The 16,260-nt window shown below is 48.1% G+C and overlaps 1 protein-coding gene across 2 annotated transcripts; it reads right to left on the bottom strand.

Annotated features, from left to right (window-relative positions):
* Positions 1–1,669: 1,669 nt before the first annotated feature.
* Positions 1,670–6,396, bottom strand: Pcdh8 (protocadherin 8). Of its 2 annotated transcripts, XM_015484034.2 has the most exons (4): positions 3,789–6,396; positions 3,478–3,738; positions 3,101–3,308; positions 1,670–2,635 (listed from the first exon to the last, which is right to left on the bottom strand). In XM_015484034.2, exons 1-4 carry the CDS (start codon positions 6,165–6,167, stop codon positions 2,262–2,264), a joined length of 3,222 nt encoding a protein of 1,073 aa, XP_015339520.1. In that variant the 5' UTR covers positions 6,168–6,396; the 3' UTR covers positions 1,670–2,261. The 2 variants fall into 2 exon arrangements, with proteins under 2 accessions (XP_015339520.1, XP_015339521.1); XM_015484035.2 differs by lacking the exon at positions 3,478–3,738 and having other exon boundaries at positions 3,828–6,395.
* Positions 6,397–16,260: the final 9,864 nt, after the last annotated feature.

Below are 16,260 nucleotides of genomic sequence, written 5' to 3' on the forward strand. Positions count from 1 at the left end.
CACACTCTATAATTAGTAATAAAGGAAAACAGGCACTTCACAAATATAAAGGACTAAACAATAACCAGGCAGTAAAGGCCACACACTGGGACTTTTTCACCTCTTTGTTTCTTTGAGTTAAAAAAAAAAAAAAAAAAAGCCAGCCAAACTTCTTTCATTGCTTTATTTTATTTTTCATTCTGAGTACTCTGGATTAGAATCTCACCCTGGCCACTTATGTACATTTTTTGTTGTTGTTGTTTTGATGGTACTAGGGATAGAATTCAGGGCCTTGTACATGCTGGGCAAATATCCCACCACTGAACTGCAGCCCCAGCCTCAGGCTACCTGTGAGCTGAGTGACTTTCAGCATTTTATCTAATTTCCTTGTGCCTCAGTTTTCTTACGTAAAATGGAGTTAATGATGGTTCTCCTCGCATGAAGGAAGTTTGAGGATTAAATGAGATAATTCACACAGAGTGCTTTGCAGAGAGCTCTGTTTGTATGTATAAAAGCTTGTTCACTAAATGTTAGCTTTCATTATCATCATCATCATCATTTTGATTTCAAATGAAATGCATAGAAAACAGGCATAGGTGTCTTGGCTATCTTTTGAAAATCTTCCATTATGCACATTTTCAAACACAAACACAAATAGACTGTAAGGGTAGTTACGCCACGCCAACATGTATCCATATTACTATTGACAATTATTGTTTTATCAGTCTTGTTCGACAAAGCCCCATCTTTTCTTTTCTTTTTTCTTTTTTTAGTTGTTGATAGACCTTTATTTTATTTATTTTATATATGGTGTTGAGAATCGAACCCAGTGCCTCACACATGCCAGGCAAGTGCGCTACCGCTGAGCCATAGCCCCAGCCCCGCCATATTTTCTTTTCCCTAGAATATCTTCAAGCTTGCATCTCCTCATTTCACCCATAAACTTCTTTTTTATTTTATTTTTTTTTCCCAGTGCTGGGGATTGACTCTAGGCCTTGTGTATGCTAGAAATGTGCTCTCTCATTGTGCTATGCCCCCAATCCTTTTGTCTTTTTGATACTGACATTTTACCTGATATCTCCTAGAGATAGTCTTCTTCACTTCAAATCCAGGTTCATAAAGGAGTTACTGGCTACAAGTAAAATCTCTACATATGTTAGTGAATGAACAACTCATACTTAGCTTTCCTACAGTTTTTTTTTTGTGTGTGTGTGTGTGTGTTTGTGTGTTGGGGATGGAACCCACAGTCTTGTACACCTTAGGTAAGTGCTCTGAACTAAATCCCCAGCCCTTCCTTTTAATCCTCGAGACAGAGTCACCCATGTGGGTCTCAAACTTGTAATCTTCCTGCCTCAGCCTCCCAAGTACCTGGAACTACAGGCATGTACCTCTACACTAGGCCTTTTCTCCACTTTTTGATGATGCTTTAGAAATATGTGTTGAGTGAATAGGTGAGGGAAAGGATTTTATAGTGATCAATGTATATGGAGATGTATATATTTTATACAATCAACAAATATTTTAAATTCTTGTCTGAGATTTTGTAATACTTGAAATCCCACAGGATTAATATTGCCATAAACAATTATAATGCCCAAATAATTAGCACTTGAAAGAAGATTTAATCCTGGCACCAAAATTATTAGTGAATATCTGACTATAGACAATTTCATGAAAAGCAATGAGCAGATTCTTCAAACACATGACAAATCCTTTATTACTGTGCTTATAAGTGACACGGTTTACAGAAAACCAAATGTAATTAAATAACATTGAACTTGAAATCTACCACAGACTCAAGATATACAAGTTATACTTGGCAAGGCAAACCTTCTCAAACACTAGGTCATTTCTGGTGAAAGATAAATTTCCATTGAGTAATTCCAACATGTTTTGTTTTTTTGTCTTACAGACAGTTCCTTTGGCAATAACTTCCACTTTAGCTTTTATTATATAAAAATATAACAAAATTTCATTATATACAAACATTACATTACACAATGTACAGGTTAAAAACACTAAGAAAATGGCAAGCTGCAAGTGAAATTAAAGTCAATAGCATGATAAGAAAAATTAAATACTGCACACATTTCATAAAAATTACATTAACTACATTTTTGTTTGCAAATACCAAACAGTACCAATGTGATTGGAAATAGCTTCCAACAACTTCATTTTAAGGCACATCTTGCATATTTATATATACAACACTGAAACCGGTCAATAACTTAGGGGCTTCTCGGAGTGACCTGTATATGTGTGTGAAGACATGCAGCATGGGATTACACATTTTCATTGGCTCCCTTCTTTGGAGACAGGTATCTTCCAGAAGGGGACTGGTAGAGGGGTACCCCAATCTCTTGAAGATCTGGGAGCCTCCCTGGACGAGGAGGGGAGAGGAGAGTGACTGTCCTGTCATAGTCTCTGTGCAGCACTTTCTCATAGACACTCTGCAGTCCCACTGTCTTGGGCAGCTGGGCCTGGTAGTAATTGTCCCTGCGCAGAGGATCCCGAGGCAGGGACGTGCTCTTACAGAAGGTTGACATCTGGGCTGGTGGGTGAGGTGGGGGATGCGAGTTGGGCCCTCCACAGGATGGGCTCCAGCAACGGTCGGAGTGGCCCAGGATCTTGCACTCAGCAGTGCAAGCCCACAGTCCTGTCATAAAAAGGGAAAGAGCATAATGATTATTCCCGAGGTTACACACACCCAAGCCTCCATGTTCAGAAGAATGCCAGCCAGGTTCAGGGTGATTGAAAAGAAAAGTGTGGATAAAGATGAACGGTGTGATTTAAGAACTGAAAGGCACATTGCTTCCTGTAAAGACGTCTTTACACAAAGCTCAGCCCAGCTTCTTTCGCTGGAAGAAAAAAGAAATTGATAAGCTGAATTCCTTTCCTAGAAGATTGGCATCATCTCTGCTTATTCCTAACAGGATGGGGGGGGGTGCCTTTACTTGGCATGTTGAAATTCACTATGAGGCCTGGATTCGGAACGGGAGGAATAAAAAGTGGGAAAGGGGGTGGGTCCAGGAACCGAGATTGAGAGGAGGCAAGAAATGGAAGGGAAGGAGGAATGGGGTGGTGGTGGTGTGTATGATAGTGGTGGAAGAAGAGTCCTCACCACTCTGCATGTGGTTGATGAGATCCTTTTTTAGAGCGTCCCCGCTGATGTCGGAATCGCTGTCGTTGAAATCACTGTCCCCTTTGCCGCTGTCTTTGCCGCTGAACTTCTCCGCTTCTCTGCCGGAGATTGTGTTGAAAGAGTGTCCCTTCCAGACCGCCACAGGGGGCGCCGGCTCCTTTCCGAAGCCCGGGGAGGCACCATAGGGCTGCAGCGAGGAATGGGGGAAAAGGGTGTGAGGGTTGGACAAGAAACAAAGAAGCATGTGGGATAGTTTAAGAGTCCCACTGCCAGAGCCCACCCCTACCCCTCGACTCCCTTCCCCCAGCCTGTCCGCGGAGCACGGAGAGGGGCGCCCAGCCAAAGGAAGGCCTCACCTCGGCGTGCGCGCCGCGGAGCCGCTGCTGCCCCTCGAAGTGACAGGAGCTTTCCCCAGTGGCGCTGCCGCCCTCCGAGCCCGGCACTTCGGCCGCGGCGACCGCGGGCGGGGGCGCGTCGGCCGCGGGGCTGCCAAAGGGCGCTTTGCCGCTGCCAGGGAAGGTGAGCACGTCGAACATGTTGGGCCTGGGCCCAGCTCCCCGGGCTGTCTCCTCCGGGGAGCCGGGAGCCGAGGCTCCGCCGCCCGCCGCCCCGGGCCGCTCTTCCCGGAGGGGCCCCCCTTTNGAGCCGAGGCTCCGCCGCCCGCCGCCCCGGGCCGCTCTTCCCGGAGGGGCCCCCCTTTGCGCACCTCCTTCTTGCGGCGGTTGCAAGTGGTAGCGATGGCGATGATAGCGGCCAGCAGTAGCGTGCAGCTCCCGGCCAACACGATGATGACAATCAGCGGCGTGTCCCATTGCAGCGCCGGCCCCGACGCCTCTAGCCGAGAGCCAGGCGGGCGGGAGTGCTCCGGGCTCCCTACACTGGCAGGCACAGCCGGCCCGCGTCCGCCGCCGGCTGTTACCACGAAGCTGACAGTTGCTGTGGTGGAGAGAGGTGGGCGGCCGCCGTCGGATATGACCAGCAGCGCCCTAAACACGCGGCCGGGAGGCTCCTGCGAGAGGTCTCCGGTGAGCACGATCTCCCCCGTGCGGCGGCCGATGGCGAAGACTTCGCGTGGCTCCTGCTGCTGTAGGTCGAATGACAGCTCCCCGTTGGCGCCCTCATCAGCATCCCGGGCCTGCACGCGCGCCACAGCCGTGTCCCTAGATGTGCGCCCGGGGACTGCTACTTCTAGAGTGCTGTTTGCTGGCGCTGGGTGCACCAGTACCGGCGCATGGTCGTTCTGGTCCAGCACCCGCACTTGCACGAGAGCACTGCTGGAAAGCTGAGGGGAGCCGCCGTCGCTAGCTTGGATGCGCACGTCGAGCTGGCGCAGAGTCTCGTAGTCAAAGCTGCGCAGCGCATAGATTGCTCCTGTAGCGGGGTCCACTGAGACGTAGGTAGACACTGCGTCTCCGGAGCGGCCCACTTCAGCCTCTAGCAGCCTGTAGGTGACCTGGCCGTTGCGGCCCAAGTCCGGATCCCGAGCAGCCACGGTGGCCAGGTAGGCTCCAGGAGGGTTGTTCTCGCGCACCGACACCTCATAGACTGGCCGCGTGAAGAGTGGCGCGTTGTCGTTCTCGTCGCCCACACGCACAGTATAGGGCCTCACAGTGCGCAGCGGGGGCGCGCCACGGTCCTCGGCCACTAGCGTCAGATTGTACTCGGCGATGCGCTCACGGTCTAGAGAAGCTGCGGTCACTACCAGGTAGCTGCCTGCGTAGGCCGGCTGCAGTCGGAAGTGCTCGTGCCCATAGAGGGCGCAGCGCACCTGCCCATTGGCGCCCGAGTCCCTGTCCGAGGTGCTGACCAGCGCCACCAGGCTCTCGCGCGCCGCCCCCTCAGGCACCAAAGAGGTGGCGCCGGCCTCCTGAGTCCCTGGACCAGCCGAAGAGGTCGCGTCCGTCCCCCCGAGTGCGGCGGCGGCAGCGGCGGCGGCGAAGGGCGAGGCTGCTGGCGCTCCCGGGGCCGCGAGCGGGGTAATAGCGATGTCGGGAGCGTTGTCATTGACGTCGCGGATGCGCACGATGACCTTGCAAGTGGCGGCCCGGGGACCAGGGCCTCGGTCCTGCGCCCGCACGTCCAGCTCATAGGTGTCCTGGCGTTCGTAGTCTACGGGTCCCGCCAAGGTGAGGCGACCCGAGCGCGGGTCGAGCCGGAAGAGGCGGCGCGCTTCGGGTGGGGTGCGAGCGCCGAAGGAGAACACCACGTCGCCGTTGGGGCCCTCGTCGGGGTCCGCCGCGTCCAGGTCCAGCAATAACGAGCCCACCGGAGCATCCTCTGCCAATTCCACCTCGGCCACTGCGCCCTGAGGGAAGGCTGGGCTGTGGTCGTTGGCGTCCAGCACACGCACGCTGAGAGCTGCGGTGGCAGAGCGCGGGGGGCGCCCGCCGTCCTGGGCCACTAGTTCCAGGCTGTAAGCGGCCTGGCTTTCGCGGTCCAGCTCATGCAACAGCACCAGATCCGCGCACTGGGCGCCGTCCGCACGCGTCTGCAGCTCCACTCGGAACGGGCTGTGTGGCTCAGCTAATCGCACACTCTGCAGCCCATTGGCACCCACGTCCTCGTCCACCGGCACCTCCAGGGGGATGCGTGTGCCCACCGCCGCACCCTCGGACACCTCCACTGGAATCTGGGCCCTGGGGAAGCGCGGCGCATGGTCGTTGACGTCCCTCACCTCCACCTCCACGTGCACCAGCCGGAATTGCTCCTGTGAGAAGCTGACCACGTCGAACGCCAGCACACACTGCGGGGCCTGGCCACACAGTCGCTCGCGGTCCAGGCCTGCGTCCCCGACGGTCAGCTGCCCGTCACCCTCGCGCACCCGAAGCAGAGAGCTGTTGAATTGCTTCATCAGGCGGAAGCTTGTGTCTCCAGATACTTTCATATGCAGGTCCTCAGCTAGGGTCCCGATGACCGTGCCGGGGGCATCTTCCTCGAAGGTGCTGTATCGGACTGTCTTGCTCTGGGCCACTGAAAGCACCCAGCAGAGGCTAAAGAGCTGCAGGGGGAAAAGGCAAGGGCTGCCCCAGCGCCTCACAGAACTCATGCCGCTAGCTCAAGCGCTATTTCAAAATGCTACGGAAGATCGTCTTCTCTGGTTTGCCGCAGGTTCTGCCGAGAGTCCCTGGCTCCCGGGAGCACGCTCTTTTGCGAGCCCTGTGCGGGAGAACTCCGTGGGTTGCGGCTCCGGCTCAGGCTGGCTCTGAGGACGAGCGGACCCGCCCTCACTCAGCGCCTCTCCCTCCCTTCTCTTGGCAAGAGCTGCGCCGCTGCGAGCCGCCTCCGCCTTTGTAACCGCCGATATGCAAATCACCCGAGCCGGGCAGCCAATGGCCGCCTTACCCTAGCGCCGCTCCTCCGCCAGCCTCTGACAATTCTTTTAATGTGGAAAGGCTTAGAGGAGAAAACAAGAAAGGAAAAGGAGGGGGATCGTTCCTTTGTTTTTAAAACTCCTTCCCCCCGCCTTTTTTTTTTTTTTTTTTGGTCAGCACTCTGCTTGTAGAGGAGTTGGCGCAAGGTTCCGAGGGTAAACGGAGCGGGTGGTTTTGTTTGGTGTGCGCCCCGCACCCTTTCTCCAGTGCCGATTGCTAAAACTAAGTGCCAAGTAGCTCGGGTTTCTCCCCAGTGGCTCGGGATTCTCCCATCCCTTCAGACCCCCACCCCCACCTCCGCCCAGCCGCCGGTTTCGTTTGGCACCTCCGAGGCTTCCAAACTTGCTCTGCCAAGTGAGGCTCTGATCACCTTTCCCAGCTCCCCACAGCGCCTGGAATAGCTTGTCGATGAAGAAGCCTGAAGGATAAAGGAGAATTGATTTTATTCAAATTTGTATACAGAATTGTGTTTTGCTCGTGTGAGCCCTGGTGATCAGAGCTGCCACTTTCCTTTCAATAAAGAGCACTACGATATGTTAGTATGCATGTCACTGTCCAAATGGCTTTCTTAAGCCTTGGGCGCTAGCAGGCAAGGAAAAAAAAGTTCCAAATAGGATTTAGCATAAGCTTGAGGAGATTTGGAAAGGTTTCAAAGATCAGACTGTATCAAAGGCTTATGAAGCCCTCGTTAGCAGTGGAAATAGAATGGCGTGGCAGGCGATCCCATTGGAGGCCCCAATGTCTGTATTATTTCACTGTGACAAGCTAAGGGGAGAGAAAGTTGAACAGTTTCCACAGCGGAGTTGGGCTAACTTGAATATAACGAGCAAACGCCACATGTATCCATTATGTTCCTCTACTCATCCACAATCACTGCCATAACTCTCGGGCTAAACGGTGATGGGCGCTGAATTCCACACAATACCGGGTTCTTATTAGAGAGCATTTAGAGAACTTTCCCTCCTGATGCCTTGTTCCGCCTATTTAGAGGATTTTCTTTCTGTTCTAATAGGGCCACTCTGGGAAGCAACACTCGTCCCGCTCCAGAAGAACAAAATCACAGCATGACGTTGAAACCTGGCACGAACCTGGGGGAACTTAACCATCTGCCTAGGAAAGTATGGAACTTCGGCATTGCCAAACTCCAGGCGGAGCAGGTCTTCCTGCTCGCACAGGTATTCACAGGTATTCTCCCACCCCTGAGGGCGAGGGTGATGGGACACCATCCTGGAAGAAGACAGATTCTTATCTATTCTTACTGAAGCTTTTATTGAGCACACTATGCAAATTCATAAGAAAGATGAGTTAAAAATAGAAGTCACACATTTGAAGAAATTTTTTTGTTTTTGTTTTTAAGGCCATGGGTTTGATAAGCAGGTTGCAATCAGTCAACCTCTTCCTGATTTTGGGCCTGTTGCCAACATCCTGTCCATGTTTTCCTTACATTCGAATTCAAAGGAATGGGTTTGGACTTTTTTTTCAGAGGAGGAGCAGGAATTTCCCCAGAAAGATCATGCAGGGAGCCAGGTGGGCAGTGGGGTGGAGGAGAATAAGAGAGGAGTTGGGAACTGCCAAGAGTGGAAAAATGCAATCCCAGGCTTCAGTAAATAAAAGCTTGCAGGAGATTGGGATGGGTGTATGGTGGGTGGCTTGGAGCTTCCTCAGATCCTCTAGGTTCTCTTCTGCGTCACCTTCACCTTGTCACCTTATCTAAGACCAGACATCTACAGCCACGCGGGGACGTGTGAAGGACAATGCCCCTACAAGAATGCAATTTCCAGCCAAGAAGGCTTCCCTCCCCCAAGTGATTTTTAACATCTGGCTCTTGCCCCACTCCCGCCCAAGAGACATTACTGGAGTGGGGTATATACAGCCCAGAGAATTTCCTGTCTTCCTTCAGAACCCACTACAGCATTCCCATCCAGTGTGGAGTCTGCTGTTGACCTTTGGCCCTCCCAGGCTCACTCCCTCAGTTCTCGCTCCCCCTGTCGGTTCAGAGGCGAACAGATTCAGAACTGCGCGGTTGGACAGCGGTCTCTAAGCTTCCGCTCTGGTAACCCCCGAGAGATCTAGTCCAGTCACTGCTCTTAACTAGGCTGAGAACAACTCCCCGGTCTGAGCAAGCAGGGAAGGGGGCAGTTGTGCAAGAGTCGCGGAGAAGGGGTGGGCAGCCACTTGCCCAGAGCAAGTGGTAGAAGTGGGACACTAAGCCATCGCACCCGGCGCCCCCCGCCTCTTAAAATTCTGGCCTGGACCGCGGGAGATGGGCTCCGAGAGAACTCCGCTCCCCTCCCCACCTCGGCGCTTCCGCAACAGCATGCTCTTTCTCAAGGCGGAAATAAAGAATGCTTGGAAGGGAGAAAGGGAAGAGTGGACCCGAAGCTGGCAAAAGCCGAGCCGCGGGAGGAAGGCGTGGGGAGGCTTGTAGCAGGTTCAAAGCCTTTTATCAGCAGCTTGGTCCTTGGCCGCTGGGAAGTGGCAGCGACCGCGGCGGCGCCAGGAAGCTGAGAGCCGGGAGCGCAGAGCCCAGAGCCCTGGGCGGGGAGCTTGGGGAGGACAGGCGCGAGCTGGGCTGCAGCGGCCGGCGCGCAGAGGTCTAGCCGAGCTGGTGGTAAAGGTGTGAAGGCACGCGAACAGAGTGAGCTCCCGGCCGGCAGCCTGCAGCCGCCTGCTACGGAAATACGATTTAATATAGCGCATCAGCGACCACAGCAATTCCCCGGGGAGGAAAAATGTCCGGGGAGGGGAGGAGGGCGGTTGTGGGGGGAAGGGAGGGGAGGTCGCCCGCCCCAGCGCTGATCCCACCCAACAAAAGCCGATCAAATCGCCTTGTTATCATACCAAAAGGCCTGGGCAAGCTCAAAGGAGCCCCTTTCTCTTGGTTTTAGCAACTTTGCGGGCAACTGTCTTGCAATTCTGAGAACAAACACAGCTCCACAATAGCCAGCGTTTTCTCGGAATGCAAATGTTGCAGGCTCCGCAAAGCTGGGTTTCTGTTACGGAGACTAATGCGGGCATTGTGAAACTCGCGTGCAGACACCGAGATTGACACGGGTGTCACGTGATGGATTAGGGCTCTAGGAAAGTTTTCAAAGCGGCGACAATGGGGGGCTCAACCTGATCTGATATCTCCCACAGTTTAGCGGGAAAGAAAATCAGGATATATTCTCATATGTAATAGGATTATCTTTTCCATTTCAAGTTCTATACAGCATGTAATTTATTTTTAATTAGGATTATGTCTACCAGGAAAGGGAACTAGACTTCGCTGGAAAGTGTAATTCTAAGGATGGATGGAGAGAGGAGTTATTTTTTAACCTTTTAACTATTTATTTATTTATTTAAATAAGGCAGGGCCATGGTTTTTCCTTTTACAGCTCACTCCATTGAATAAACTTCCCAAGGAAGTTTTCAGCAAGTGCTTGGTCAAACAAAGAATAGAAGCAGTTCTTTAGGGACATTCAGTTCATTCCTGTAGAGACACTGCATTTTCCAAAAATCTCTTAGAATTCCTAAATTTCTGGGTTTTACTGGGTTTGGTGCTCTCGAAATGCAACGAAGCTCTTTTCTACTCTCCAAATACTTATTTTCAAAAAAGTTCTGTGTTTATTGGGCTGTCAATACTGGCATAGTAACTTTTACATTTTTTATTAAACTACAGAATGACATTTACTATATCTCTGATTCAAACTCAGCTGTCAAGACAATGAGATGATTTGGGGGTGAAGGTAACTGTTGTTTAAACATTGATTTTGGATTTATCCTAATACCAGATGCTCACAAATCCTGAATCATTTCCAGGTCATTCAGCTTTTTGTGTGCTCTGTGTGTCAGGAGACTGGGAGACCTGCTTTACCTGATAAGAAGCAGAACATGGCTGTTGACTCCAGTCCCTGAAATCATCCTGCTTGAGTTAAAATCTTATCAAAGATTTGCTGTGTGACTCTGTGCAAGTTACTTGATCTCTGTGTATCTTAATTCCATAATCTGCAAAATGGGGGTATTAATAGTAACTGTTAAGGTTTTCTTGAGGACTGTGTAGAAGATAAAATATCAGGTGCTTAGGAACACATGTTAGTTATTACTTTAAAGCATAGGGAAGGAACATCAGAGACTATGTAATCTAAATCTCATATTTTATAGGCAAGGGATTTGTTTAGGAAGGAAGAAAGAAAGAAGGGAACTTATTCCTAGTCTGCTTCTTTGCTTCTGTTTTTCTCTTCCCTGGAAATAATAAATATGGCTGTAGGTGTATAGATCCCAAAGGAAAGAGAATATGGTCATGTGAGGGTTCAAGCAACTTTCGTGCCCTCCTGTCATTTCAAAATCTTTTGGTATCTTACTCTCTGGATGAGATCAGATGAGGACTAAAAGGAGTTTTCAGTAGACTTTTCCCCCTATTCATTTCAACAAAATTCATGCATCATGACTGAAACCACATACAGATAATAGACATTTGATGGATAGCAACCCATAATTCTGAAGGAGCAGGAGTTTTCCTAAGGAATTTTTCTTCTAGGATGCCCAGGAGCAGAAAGTGACTTCCTATGACCTATGTTGAATCAATGTATAAAAAATGTTTGGCCCTGTGCTTCTCTGTATTAGTCTGCTAGAGCTGCCATAACAAAATTCCACATACCGAGTGGTTTAAACAAGAGAAATTTATCTTCTCTTGGTTCAGAAGTTCAAGATCATGGTGTCTGAGGCCTTTCCCCTTGGCTGGCAGATAACTACTTTTCTCTGTAGTCTTCTTTTTGTGTGCAAGTAATAATATTTCTTCCTTTCCTTAAAGACACACTGATCATATTGGATCAGAATCCATCTTGATGACTTTACTTAACCTAATTATCTGTTTTAAAAATCCTGTGTCCAAATATAGTTACATTCTGTGGCATGAAGGGTCAGGGATCCAGTGTATGAATTTTGTGGCGACCAAAGGCAGTCCATTATATCCTCATTCTATGAAGTGCTAGACTCTGTGGTAGGTGCTGTGGGAACCGAGAATAAAACCCAAATGATCCATACCAATATAAAAAATTATTGGATATTTTATAAATTAATGTATGAGAAGAGACAAATCTGCCACATGGAAAAATATCAATTTATGCAGACTCAATAATGTGGATTTTGTCCTCAAGGAGGTGATCATAGCTTCCTACTCTTTAAGTGTGGACTGGGTATAGTGACTTCCTTCCAGAAAGCTCAGTATGAAAAGGAAGGTAAAGAGTAGCTTCACACAGTGATGCCTGTCACACAGTGCCCCATCCAGGTGATCAAGATCAAGATTGACAGCAATAAGTCATAATGGTAGTGTGTACCTTAAGTAGGATGTGATGAAAATGGAACTTAGCTCATGTGGTCTTCCTCTAGACCATAAAACCCTAAGCTAATCCTGAAAAAAAAATCAGACAAACCCACCAAATTGAAGGATATGCTACAAAACCTTCCCATACTCCCCAAATCATCAAGGTCATCAAAAGAAGGAAAAATCTGAGAAACAATCACGGCCCAAAAGAACCTAAGGAGATATGATGACTAAATGGAATGTGATATCCTGGAATGGAAAAGGATGTTAGGGGACACTAAGGAAATATGAATAAAATAAGGACTTTAGATGATAATGATATATCAATACCATTCATTCATTGTAATAAATGTACCATACTAATGTAAAGGGAAACATACTAATAATAGGGGGAACTGGGTGTGGGGTTTATGGGGACTCTCTAGACTAACTTTATAATTTTTCTATAAATTTAATTCTGTTCTAAAATAAAAAGTTAGATCCTACCATGCTTGAGGCAGGGGAGAGAGAAAACAGAGAGCAATTGGATTGAGAAGTACCAGAATGAAGGCACACATTGCTGCTGATTATAGTTGGCTTCTTGTGGAAGGGTAGAATACCTTAACACATGTCACAGGGCCCAAGAACAGTGATGTCTGACTCAGGTACAAGGGTAGTCAGAGAGAGCTTCCAGGGGGAGGTGGCATCTGAGTTGAACTTTGAAAAATTAGTGGGAATTAGCTAGGGGTAAAGTATGAGAGGGAAGGGATAGAAATGAGGCTGGGGTGTAAGGCCCATGAGGGGAAGTGGTGGGCACAGAGAGGTAAGGAAAGCCAGGTAGGTGCTATATGTGCCATGTTAAGGAATCTGGGTTTTGTCATTAAGGCAAAAAAGAGCTGTCATCCTGAAGTCAATAGACTTCCCTGGGTAAGAGAAAGGGAAGTGGAACCAGAAGCTTAAACTTTATCTGGAAGGAAGATGAAGGGCAGCTATTTCAACTGACAGCTTAAGGAATAGTAACTAGTTAGTAATAAGACCAAATTTGGAGACTCAGTCGAGAAAAATTGTGTTGAGATGTGTCTGCGTTGAGCCAGAGGATTGTTTCCTTATGAATGAGTCCTACCTCCCTTCAGTCACAGGGAGCTAAATCAAGCAGGGAAGGAGTTGTTTGTTCCTGATGCTCCAGCCATCACTAGTCCTTTAGAGAATGCAGTTCCTCTTGGGAAGCTTCTCTTGGATATTTAGTTCTAAGGAGGTTGCAGAGGACAGAGGTAGGAGAGATTTCCTTTTTGCTCTGCAATCTGAGGCTTCTCTGGGTTCACCTGGGAATAAATCTAGAGTCACCTCAGCGAACCCTTTGTTGGGCATCTGTTGGTGGGATGGGGTATAGTTGGTGGGGTGAGGTGTTCTACAGCTGCCTATGGCCTGGATAACCCCATGGGTTCTGTGTTTTTGTGTGGTGGTGAGGGATTAAGAATTTCCCTGGAGTCTTTCAGCTAAATGTTGTGGAATATGGGCTCCTAGGGCCTCGTTCATGGTTCATGGGCACTTTGAGGCAGAATTAGGAAAGATCACAGAGTTTGTGGTAGAAAAATAGTTGTAGGTAACCAGACGAGACCTTGGTGAGGAGCAAATGAACCACAAATCTCTGATTACACCATGTGCCAGGGTTATGCAGTTAGATAATTTAAATGGACTAATTGCTTTCAGAGACTAAAACATGTTGCTACAAATTTAGGGTTTCATTATTAATAAATCCCACACAATTAAAAAGAAATTAAAACAGAAAGTTAGAGCTTTCTGAAGCAAAGAGAATTTTAATCATTGGCTAATTCCAACCCCTATCAAAGTCATTGTTCTGTAAGTGCAGAAGTCTGACTCAGGCCTCCCTTTGCTTGAACTGGCCTGCTCTAAACGGGTCATAACCCACTTTTGAAATGGAAATGAAGTCTACATGGCAGTCTTATCCTCAGAACTGTGGGACCCAGGCCCAGTCAGGACACTGTGGAGCTTGGTGTTATAAATTTCTCCGTAGATCTAAGAGCAGTTTTAGGCCATTGATCTCATGTCACCCAGAATCGAGATGGAGTGACAGCTGATAAACTGCATAGTGACAGGCTGTAGCCTTGGAGAAAAAAAAAAAGTTCAGATGTGTATAAAAAAAAAAAAAGCTGATGGATTAGTTATTGGCCTCCAAATACCCCTCACCCTGGATTCCTTCCGACCACTTTAGGAGCATTTATTTTCAGGTAATTTTACATTTGTCTCTTTGTCCTTCAGAGGTGCTTTAGTCTGTGAAACCTCTCAGGGAATTTAGATGAAATCATTCTTATATGCATTACTTTGCAGTCCCCTAAAGTCCCATAGTCCTGCTGTACGCTTGAGCCCTTAGGAGGTCTTTACCCGCTCTGGTAGGGAATTGTGGAGGCAAATAGCCATCAGCCTTAATGCTAATTTATGATTCTTTAGCAGAATTATCCAGCCTACAGGCCCAAACACAGTCACTTTAAAAGGGGAAAATGTGGGAGAAAGACATTTGGTTGGTTAGGAAAGGAGGTGAAATTCTCCTTGAATGATAGTTAAATGAGTGGGTTTCCACCCCCTGTGCAACAATCAGACTATTCTACCCTCTTTTGATTCTATTCCCCCTGTCCAAAGAGCAGTATGAATCTCATGTTAGTCCAAGAGGGCCTGGAGCGCCTTCAGAAAGATTTTGAGTAGGCAAGGTGGGAAGGCCTGGGCTGGGGAGACTAGGGAAGGGTGGCACATCATTTGTGTTTGGGGATGAACAAAGGTTGAATTCTTGCTGCCCTGGCTCCAGGCTCCCATTTGGTGTCCCGTGTGGGAACCTGAGATGGAGAAGAATGGCCTGCTCCCTTCATTGAACCTCTATCCCTCCTAGGCACGGCTGTTTGGAGGGTATCAATCTTGCTTTGCTTTGCCTTGGGAGCCTTGTATAGTGGCCTGTGGTCTCAGGAGGCTGAGAAGAGGGTTAGATGGAGGGATCAGAGCCCCTGTAGGGAAAAATAATGTGACAAGCTGTCAGAACACGGCGACTGGGTGACTCCTGTTTCCTCAGTGGCCAGGGGGCCCTGCTGTGCCCTGAATCCTTCAGGGCTAGGAGCTGGAAGAAGGGAACAATATAGGATGTGTGATGGATTACACACCTTTCCATCAAACCCCAGTGGAGGCTTTTGCTGGAATTTTGGAAAAGGAGGAGTGGAGTGGCTTTGCCTAGGAATGGAATGTTATGAATAGAATATTTTGGACAGGGAATTCTAGGGACAAGGAGCTGTTGAATCTATAGGGATCAGAAAAGCTCCTCACTGAGGTCATTGGTGGAAGTGGGCTTGTCAAAGGAAATTCAGAGCAAAATACAACTTGTCAAGGTCTGAGGCAGCGTTTCCTTAACTTAGGATAGTTGCATCAGTCAGGATGGGCCAAGGTATGCTTCAAAAATAAACAATCCCCAAGTTTTACTTACCTCAAACAACCAAAGCTCACTTCTTTCTTATTCTGTAGATCCATCACAGGTTGGCTGGGGGATATCCTGTATATTATTCTCAGTTGGGAACTAGGCAGATAGAGTAGCTACTACCATTTGGAGCTTTTTCTAGAAAAGTGGCAGAAGGAAGAAGCAAATTGTGCATTGGCCTTTAAATTTTCCACCCAGATATGACAGATTTCCCTCCTTACATTTCTTTGTTTCAGAGTCCCAATAATGTAGTTTAAAGCTCATTGGTTTGGCATTTGAAGGAAGGCTTGAGGAAACAGAGGAGGACAACTGGACAAGCTGAAGTCTGGAACAAATACTCTGAGCTTGCTTTTTCTTTCCAGATTTATTAATTATTTATTTACCTCTCAGGTTTTGGAATTTTTTTTTTTTTTTTGTAGCAGGAAAATGGCAATTGGGAGAAATACTAGTCAAAGGCTTGTGTGCCTCTAAATTCAAGGAAGGTCAGAAATAAATTAGACTGTTCTCATGTGACACATTCTTTAAAGTATAGGCTAAATTACAGCTTCAGACTAATTAGTGAGGAAATCTCCCGAGAGTGAAAGATTGAGTATTGGTAATGGGATTACATGTCCTCTTGCTTGTGCTTGGGGAAAACTTGCATAAAGCGTATTCATTAATCACAGTCCTAATGGCTTTTACTTTTGCCACCATCAACCGACCACCAGGATCAAAAACATTTTACTAAGCAACTTTCAGAGTGTGGAATGAGGCTCTGCTGAGTGCTTTGTAGGTGAGTAAATCCATCCGCCCATTAGGGGTCTACAGTGACATGGAAGGAATTATTCAGAATAGCTTAACAAATATTGAGAGAGCAGTGTGAATATGAATAGCAACATTTTGGGAAGACTGAGGAATAAATTTTTTTAGGGTATTTAATAGAGAAGGGATCAAGAACAAAATTTAGGAAGAACTGAATCAGGAAAATGTAATTCATTCTTGTGTATGTCATTCACATTGCTAGGCACTG

This window comes from Marmota marmota, unplaced genomic scaffold (genome assembly GCF_001458135.2).
Source record: "Marmota marmota marmota unplaced genomic scaffold, marMar, whole genome shotgun sequence".
Classification (NCBI taxonomy): domain Eukaryota; kingdom Metazoa; phylum Chordata; class Mammalia; order Rodentia; family Sciuridae; genus Marmota; species Marmota marmota.